The 10,008-nt window shown below is 39.3% G+C and overlaps 1 protein-coding gene across 15 annotated transcripts in view; it reads right to left on the bottom strand.

Annotated features, from left to right (window-relative positions):
- clasp1a (cytoplasmic linker associated protein 1a) overlaps window positions 1-10,008 on the bottom strand; it is a 105,246-nt gene that overhangs the window by 54,479 nt on the left and 40,759 nt on the right. For all 15 annotated transcript variants that reach the window (XM_040147980.1, XM_040147979.1, XM_040147978.1 and 12 more), the window contains exons 7-9: window positions 7,329-7,404; window positions 6,606-6,703; window positions 5,150-5,220 (exon numbers count right to left, since the gene is read on the bottom strand). In XM_040147980.1, coding sequence (XP_040003914.1) covers window positions 5,150-5,220; window positions 6,606-6,703; window positions 7,329-7,404 — 245 coding nt within the window. The remainder of the gene's footprint in view (window positions 1-5,149; window positions 5,221-6,605; window positions 6,704-7,328; window positions 7,405-10,008) is intronic.

Here is a 10,008-nt window from a genome sequence, read left to right on the forward strand (position 1 = left end):
CACTCTGTGTGTGTTTGTGTGTGTTTATGTGTGTGTGGGATTATCAAAAGGACTTCCTTAGAAAAGTATTCCTTCTTCTGTATTCATCCCTCCTTTTTCCTGTTCACCCACTGGTGTTAACTATTTCCTACATGGTGCAACACATAATACTGCACACACAAGCAGAGACACACTTGCATGCGCACAGTGCTCAAGCACCTATGCAGCACTCCCAAATCCATGAGACTAGCAGGCATATCTGACACATGAACTGGGCTCTAACAGTCTTAAAACCCCAGGGACCAGGAAGCCTGTAATTTCTCCTTTTATAGATGGATCTTAATGTGGTATCATGTAAATCAAAAATGACCAAAAAGCATTTGTATTAACCTGCATTAAGTATAGTGGCTGGGGAGGTGTACCACTGCAGATACTGACATGATGGGGTTGATGGTTAGCAGTGCAGATCTGCTATGCTCTCAGTTTGCTGCTCATCACAGCTGAACTTTGGGGAAAAGACAGACTTGCAGTGTCCACAATGTTTATGTAACAGCAATGCACTAGAATTGAGGACAATGAAGGCAGCTCAAGCGTGCGTGTGCTCGCGCACAGACACACACACACACACACACACACACACACACACACACACACACACACACACACACACACACACACACGCAAAGCCTCAGGGATTAAGCTAATTACAAAGATTGTGTTGAAGAAACTGAGTACCAACTGGCTTGTGTACCATAGTTACAACAATCCACCTATATATACACAGTTTTCCCTGTTTTAAGACGAAACTTCAGGTTGACTGTCTTCTCTGTGGTTAGAGATAATGCCTCTATTTGAAGCTTCAGTTTGCATTATGCATTAATCTGCTATAGATGGGCCCGTATAGAACAAGATTGTGACAGCCATAGACACTTGACAGTTCCTTTGAAAAAAAAAGAAGTCAGTTGCAGTAATCAGACCTCTGTTATTTAAGAGACATGACCAAATAAGGCATACTTTTCAGAGTGAGCTATGTCTATTGTTAGTGGTCAAGCTGTTGAAAACTTGGTCAGATAAAACGAAGACATTTGAAAACATCACCATGGGCTCTAGGGTACACTTTTTAAATATTTGATGACATTTTAGAGACCAAACCATTCATTGATTAACCGATAATGACAATAATCATTAGTTGCCTTGCCTTTTAAGCCTCAGTACTGCACCCTACGTGCTGACCAAGCACTGTAATCAGCACTGATGCTCCTTACTACTCAGAATTTAATTCATTTGTCTGTTTCAGATTGCACCAATTATTTTGTGTACTGACAAACTTTTGTGGTGGGGTAATTCTTTACAGTCAGTAAAGATTATTAAAAAGTAGAATGCATGTTCTCCCTGATTAGCATTTATTTATTTAACTGTTGAATTCCCTTCTATACTTCTGATATCAGCATGAATAAGTATTCTAATAAATCCTCTGATCAATGTGCTGCATCAGTTCAACTTAATGAAGTGAACTTTTAATTTTAGGTTTGTAGCTGTACTACACTGCACTACAGTGAGAGGCTCATAGTGAGCGCAATTCTTTGCGAGAATAATCTTAAACAACAGTTGAAAACAATTAATTCAGCAGTAAGAAGAAAAAGTTCAGATTCAGAGAGTCCTGACAACAGATGTTGCAAAATGCATTCCTGATGTTAAATTTAAATAGGTCCAAAAAGCATATAAAAGCTGTATATTTGCCATTTTCTCCAAAAACCGCCAGTGATGTTAGAGTCTAATTGGAAGTAATTCAGTATGAATAATCTGACCTCTATAACCCTGCATCAAGCACAGAAAGTTTAAAAAAAAAAAAAGCACATTAAAAAATGTGATACTTATTTACTTACTCAGATGCATTTTGAGGAAAAGAAGTATTATTTTGACATTATTTTATGTCACATACAGTAACTGTAGTTGATACTAAATGGCAGTGAATTGAGAACTTTTTTACGTTTTATATGAAAATTCTGGAGGCAAATTATTCCCATGAAAGTGAAGGTAGAGTAATCCAAAATTAACCTGATTAAATGAATGAATAGGGATTTAATGCATTGCATAACAAATTATGCAAATTATAGACAGCCATATGTAACAGTACATACTGACAGTAACTGCCTCAGCTCTCATCATCTTGGCCAGCACTGGACCAATATGACACAAGTGTTGGGTTGCTGTAGGCAAGCTACTGCTCAGGGTGTGGAGAGGAAACTGAACACAAGACACAGTAGAGATAAACAAGAGACATGAAATGTAACATTTCACTGCTGTGCTGGAAAGACGGCAAAAACATCCACCTATAGTGAATTCACTTCAGAGGCAATGGAGTCTCCTATGACTTAAGTTATCGATAAGAAAAGTTCAGTAGGTGCTTCCTTCTTCACCAACAACCAGCTTTATTACTTAACGGGACTGAGTCAAAATACAGCTTGCAGCAGAAAAAAGAAGGTTACATAAGAGAGTTAAAACTGTTAATTTCTCCTTATCGAACAAATGCTCTCTCACCACTCCACATGCAGGGAGATGGATAATCTATATGCTTAGTAAAGTGAAAACCCATTCTTTCCAGTCCTACCTTCTCCAGCTGTCATGGTGGAAAGCTGTCCTCAGCACTGAAGCCAGAGAGGAATGATGCTACACAGCTGATAGCTCAGCTCTCCCTCTGCACAATATTTCTCACCCACTGTTTCCCTCTTGGTCGTGCTGCAGAAATGGCTGCTTTGTTTTGCCCTGTATCCCTCCTACCCTCCCTCTCATCTGTCTTTCCCTCTACAATATCTCTGCTCTCTACCCCTACCTCTCACTCTCCTTCTCCCTCTCTTCTGTCTTCCCCCTTGCCAACACCACAGCAAAGCCAAGCCCCTACGCCTCCTTCTCTCTCTTGAGTAAATTTGCATACATATTACAAGTATGTGAGACAAGACAGGATTTGGGAATTTTGTGTCAAAACCTTCACAATTTAAATCCCTTGCAAAAGAAGTAGTTCAATGTGGGTGTTTTTATTATACTATGTAGATATAGATGTCCGGATAAATTTGGCCATATAGTGCAACTTTCAGCACTTGCTCATGACTTTTACTGTACACAATCCCTCCTTCTTCGCCAGTACTTCTCTCTCTTCTGTAAATTGAGTTTATTTTGGAGCTGTTAGCGCAACTGTCAAACCAGGCTGAAAGCCTGTATGTATGACAGCGCAGCTCATTCCCTGTCCACATTAACACCAAACATTCTTCTCAACTCTGAGGCAAATGGATTTAAATTAAAATGAACCATCATCTGCAGTTACAAAGTCAATGTCAGTGCAGCTGTGAAAGAGACGTCAAGCCAAGCAGCTGATCATGATGAATATGATGAGTGACTATCTAATAACTGCTAAGATGAGTCATGTTTGATTATTTCTCTTAGCTTTGCAAATGAACTTCCAGCAACTGTGCATCAGACAAAATCAAAACAAACAGAGATGACCAGGAGGGACTGCTTGGCAAAAAGGTCCAATCATTTATGGATTTGTTTTATATACTGAAAGACAAAGAAATTAAAGTCATTTGTTCATTATGTAATTTACTGGATTTTTTTGCTCTGAGAGTATCTGATTTAGTGATAAAATAATTAGTGATAACTATGGCCCTGCCTTAAAGGGGTAACTCTGGTTATTTAGTGTTGCCCTTTTATAAAGTTGCAGGAGACACAAAGAAAAAGAGACTAGTCAAAATCAATGCAGCACAGGCCCTGATATCCTGATTTAAGGCCCTAGTATGGGTCAAGCTCCAAAAACACTTGATTCTATATTTCCTATTATGCAACTCAGTAGGGTCGTTTGTTAGACCCTGCCTGCCTGGTGAATGCCCATGTCTTTCAGCTCCACACAATAACAGTTGTTCTTTGTGAAGTGCAGTTTAATCCAGTACAAAAATCGTGCTCACACAAAAAATGTATGCAGCCATTCAGTTCAAAACTCTTGCCATCATCCCCAAAGAAACACAAAGACAGAAAACGCTGGTATTAACCACTATTAGCCCATGGAGTCGGCATAAGGCACAAAGTTTTCCTCAGTGTTGTGAGTGGCATGATTAAGTAAGTTGTCTTGGTTGTAAAATCTCTTCAAAACAAAGAGATTTGTTCTGGAGTGGTAGCTAGGAGGGATTGTAGCAGACTGTTTAGAAATGCTGAGCCCTGTCTAAACGTGTTCTCCTCAGCTCAGCTGTTCTCCCTGTAAATGGACAGAGACAGAGTCAGCAGTAAGGGTGTTGGAGAAATTCCACCTGCACAGAGGTGCCACTCTACTCTCTGCTAAGACATACAACACCCAAAAGTGGACAAATAGAGAACTTTGTGTCTGCCTTTTTATTGTAAGCGTGTCTCTTTTCTGTTTTGTTCTGTTTCTTTTTATAGATGTATACATTTTAGAGGGATTCCTCTGGAAGTCTGTTTTGCTCTTTGGCTCAACAGATGGACATATGAAAGCTCCAATGGATGTCCACCTTCTGTAGAGAAAACTCATCCACTCAAGGTCCCGTCTGGCCTGCAAACATTCTTTCTTCCTCCACACATACAGCATTTCACTCACACCCTCAACATGCAAAATACAGTACCCAAATGGAGTGTGACGGAAAGATGTATGGTGATACAGGAGGAGATAGCTGGATAAAAGGCAGTGAAAATTTGAAAATGAAGAAGCCTGCTATTTCACTCATCATAGAAAAAAAGTTCTGCCATCACAGGTAACTCTTGAATTGTGACTACGGAGCTGCTCCAGATCCATAAAACTGTCTGATACTGAGACTATAAAAGCCCTGATTTTCATGGTGCATCTGCTCATCATTTCCCACTGTGCTCGATGTTAGTGTGGAGGAAAACAACGACAATGACGTAAGCATGAGATGATAACTACCCAGCAGTGAATTTAAAAAAAATAAAAACATTCCACATTATGGCTACCTTAAGACTATTTCTGAATGAGATCAACAAATGTTTGATTTTAAACTGTGGATATATTTTGTTCATGGATGCATATCAAAAGGTCAAAGAGGCATCTGGATACAACATAAGAAACAAGGGCAACGGTTAAAGTCAAAAGCAAGCAGAAGCTAGAACAGCAAGCTGAAATAATGACACACAGAGGGAGTGTACTCACCTGAGCCAGAGGATGAGATCATGTTTCCGGATCTTTGGACTTCATCGAATTTGCTGAAGATTACATTCAACCTAGAAACCAGACAGAGTAAGAATTTTTTCTTTTTTTAAATTGCAAACAAGTGATGATTGATATGTAGGAAAGGACATGAAATAATAGAAAATAAAATAATAGAAAAAATAAAAGGGGAGTAAAAACAAAGTTTCATAAAACTGAATCAGAGAGAACAGAGGATAGTAAAATAACCCTGGACCTGCTGACTGCAACATCCATCAGTTCAGAGGAGGAAAGCTCTCCCTATGCTCTGTGCAGCCCGGATGGCCAAGACCAAAATAGACAGCGACATAGATGACTAACTGGCACTAGGGCCAGGGAGAGAAGGAGGAGAGTGTGATGGTGGCATGCAGAGACATATGGTCAAGCGTCAAAAAGGATAAATAAGAGAAAATAACAGTAACAGGGTAACAGAAAAAAACTGTACGTTTGCTGGAATTTGCTCTAAATAAGCAATGAGAAAGAACGGCTCTCACATGTGCATCACTAAATGCAGGTGGATTTTATTTTACTGCAAGGGTTGTGTGTTGTTTTGTAAAACCAGCTTGAGAAATGTTGACAATGCCAGTTAGGTTAGCTAAGGTTACAAGAACCTGATCTGACACCTTATTGGCACTTTTGGTCAAGAAACATATAATATATTTTAGAAGATGCATGTTTTGTTAAACAGCAGTGTATTGTAATCCCTTATGTTTACAGTAAAGCAGTTAGATTTTGGTTTGTGAGATGGAGCTATAGGAGAAATGTTAAGATGAGAGTTGTACAGAAGGTTTTTATCATTTTGGTGAGTCCCAAACTTCTAAAATATAATGAAAATAAGCATGTCCTTTTCCCCTATGTAACTGTCACATGGGCATACAGTACTCGATCCTTCCTCACTCCTTGATCCTCACTTGACCCTGAAATCAGTCCAGTCCTCCATCTTGAAAGCCATCCCAAAGCTCTTTTTTTCTGCTCTGAGGAGCAAGGATTGAGAAGAAAGAAGGGATCTCAGAAGATTTATGAGCGAGGATACACAGGACCATCCTTCATGGAAGTCTTTTAACAGACAGAAATGACTTTTTATTGGAAATGAAACATACAGTAAATCTCCCTTGTCATCTTAGTGTTCTAAAGCTGTAGTACCTAGCCACTAGGGGTAGAACTATGTCTGGAATGTTGTAGGCTGCAGCCTCTTTGCGTCTGAACATGGGAGGAAATCTTCCTCTCAGCCCTTTACATTACTGTCCCATATATACTGATGTGTTTTTGTGTATGTATTGAAAGAGTGAGAAATAATTTTTTTTAAAACAAACAAACAAAAAAAACCCCAGGAAAATCAGTAAAAAAAGAAAAGGATGAAAGGAGGGGGTAGATATATGGAGACAGTCAGTGACAGGTTGGCAACCTCCTGTTGTCATACCGTGACTGTGGCAGGCCTTTCTTGCTGAGATCCATCCTCACCCTCTCACCCACATGTCTGTAGATCTCTACCAAGCAGCTCATAGCTCCATCACGTACCTGAAAACCACAATATCACATAAAATCATTTACAACTTAATTAAATCTCGGTCTCTCTTTCAATTGTTTCTTTACTCATTTTTTACTCTGACCTTGTTAAGAGATGTAATTTTTTTCTTTGCAAAAGAGTCATTAGGTTTGGACCTTGATCCAACTGTGAATGTTTCTGACTGGTAATACTGTACTAAAGTTGCACTACTTAATTTTTCCCCTTTGCGGGGGACTGGAGTGTTGAAGCCTGAAGCCTCTTTGGGGTCTGAACATGAAAGGAAACCTACCTCTCATCAGATGCCCTAAAACACTCCCTGTTATGAAATTAAGAGTGATATCACATTTGAGAGGTTGCAACCAGCAAACGTTACGTTACATTACATTTATCTAATAAAACAGTATTTTTACTTGATAAATTTCTTAAATGAAATGAATGACACTACTGTGTCAATCAACTCATCTGTTAATCTACTAATAATTTTAGCTCCAGACGTTAAAAAAACTTTAAAAAAAACCAAAAAAAACCTGACAGCACAAAATTTCCACAAACTACTTTGAGGTCTCTAAATCTAAGAATGAAATACATTTCACAACTGTAGCAAAGTAGATATAGAGAAAGTAAGATCGGCCATACCTGACTTGTGGGGTCCCCCAAGAGGTTACATATGTGGGGAACAATTTTACTGAGGGTCAGGCCTTGAGCTCCATATCTGGAAGACAAAATTAAAAATAACTCAGCCAGTGAAGGGGATATAAAACACTTTATTGTGTTGTAGATTTATTTTTAAAATGATAAAACTGCCATTTTTGCACATCAGTCTACACTCAATAACCCAATGACAAAGTGAAAATATGTTTTTAGAAATTTTTGCATTTTTATTAAAAATCAGAAACTAAATCTCTTATTTACAAATGTATTCAGACTCTAGAACTTGACTTGATTCCACTTGTGGCAAACTGAATTGACGAAAAAATAGTTTAGAATAGCACACACCTGTGTATATAAGCAATGCAAGTCCGGACAAAAATCAAGCCATTAAGTCCAAGGAACTCTCGGTAGACCTCCGCAATAAAATTGTGGCGAGGCATAGATCAGAGAAAGGAAATAAAACCATTGCTAAAGCTTTGATTTTTCCCAGGAGCACAGTGGCCTCAATAACCGTGGAATGGAAGAACTTTGGAACCACCAGAGATGAGAAGGTAATCCCATCTCTGCAAGGAGCTTCTGGCTGGAGGGACAACTATCTCAGCAGCACTCCATCAATCAGGTTTTTATGGTAGAGTGGCTAGACTGAAGCCACCTTGACCAACAGGCATATGACAGCCTGCCTGGAGTTTGTCTGGCAACATTTAAAGGACTCTGAGAGCATGAGGAAAAAGATTTTCTGGTCTGATGAGACAAAAATTGAACTCCAAACACTACGTCTGGCAAACACCAGGCACTGCTCATCGCCTGGATAATACAATCCCTACTGTGAAGCATGGTGGTGGTAGAACAGAGGGGTTCTTGAAGAAAACCTGCTCCAGAGTGCATGCAACCTGACACTGGGGTGACAGTTCTCTTTCAACAGGACAATGACCTGAAGCATACAACCAAGAGAACACTTGAATGGTGAAAATCCCTTTCTGTCCTTGATTGGCCCAGCCAAAGCCCAGACTTAAGCCCTGCAGAACATCCGTGGAGAGACCGTAAGATGGCAGTTTACAGACACTGACCACTGAAAGAAGAGTTATGGCTCAATCCCCATTAGGGGGGATTGAAAGGAAAACTATAACCAGAAATAACTGGCCAATGGCATTACCAAGATGGCTGCCGAGTGACTTGCCCATAAGGACTTTGGTAAAACTTAACCATTATGAAGTATTGTGCTGGTGATCAGTACATGACAGTGAGTTTGGAAAATGGTCAATTATTTTAGTGGCCTCTTACGCCTTTAACACCCTGTGGACAGCAGCAGGAGGCAAGGGATAGAGTGGAGTGGTAACACTCCCTCTGGATTTGAACCTGGGGCCTTGTGCTTCATAGTCAGCACCTTCACCCCTAGACTATCAGCTTGGTCTTTTGTTTTCATAACCTGAAAATTTAAAACCCCAGGAGACGATGACAATTAATGCAGTGGAAATTTAAATAATCATCAAAATTTAAATTTTTAAGACCTGAAAGAAAAATCATTTGATTGTGATCAACTATGAAATAAAGTTTGATCACACATTGGGCAAGGTGGGATGTGTTGTTTATACACTACATATCAGGCTGAAACATTTATTGTCACTGTGTCCTATTGTCACTTTTTAACCACATTTATTCTCCAGACTCTAAACAATCTGTGCCTCAATTATGCTAGCCTTTGAACAAATACTTTATGCAAGTAGAGTGATGGACTTCATAATTGACAATTGGTTGCAGTGAAGCAATGTTTCTTCATATATTGCAAGATGTGTTGCAAAAAGAACAAAGTTTCTATAACCTTCTGGTAATCTATGGTAATTTTTTGTAGTTTTGAGTTCTGTATCAAAATTCTGAACAAACTTTGATCAATCAAAATTAAATTGTACCTGTTGAATGGGACATGACAACAGATGATGTCATATTAAGTTTAGGAAAAAAAGCAGAGTCTTTTACAGCATATAAACTTTTTAAAGTTTTTGACATCCCCTAGAGGTGAAATGTCCCAAGACTGTATCTTGAAGCTCGGAGCTAGGTTCTGAACATGTACACTACATTTGGTTACAATCGATATCCAAATTTGGTGAAGATTAAATCAAACTTGAAGGTTGCAAAAACATTTAATAGTTTTGAACATAGTTTAAAGGGGAGATATGTAAGTTTTTGCTACTCCTACATAGCCAACGTTAGCATTAACAGCTGTTTACTTACCAGTGTAGAAGAAACGTTGCAAGTTCAGCATCAAACTTAATTTCTTTACTCACCAAGAGCTGTCTCCAGCGGTGGAAAGCAACGCCAGTGTTAACTCTTCTTTTGCTTCTATTTCTGTCCCTTCTTTATTCTACTGAAGTTAGCATGCTAACCAGCTGGCCCGCCTTGTCACTTACGATAGTGAGTAATTCTAGCGTCCAGTCTGCCCTCAGTTCAGCACGAGAGAATGAAGAAGTAGCGCTGCTCAGAGAGCATATTCTAACCTCGTGTTGTAAACGCAACAATGGCTGAATCTCCTGGCAAGCATCCACCACCACTACCCACTCCCAGCAAGAAAACCACGTTTGGCGGAAGAGACAAATTACATATAACCCCTTTAAATATCAGAAAATAATGCTATCAGAGAAGTTGGGTTCCCGTATGATGCAAGATCATT

Source organism: Xiphias gladius, chromosome 16, assembly GCF_016859285.1.
Source record: "Xiphias gladius isolate SHS-SW01 ecotype Sanya breed wild chromosome 16, ASM1685928v1, whole genome shotgun sequence".
NCBI lineage: Eukaryota > Metazoa > Chordata > Actinopteri > Istiophoriformes > Xiphiidae > Xiphias > Xiphias gladius.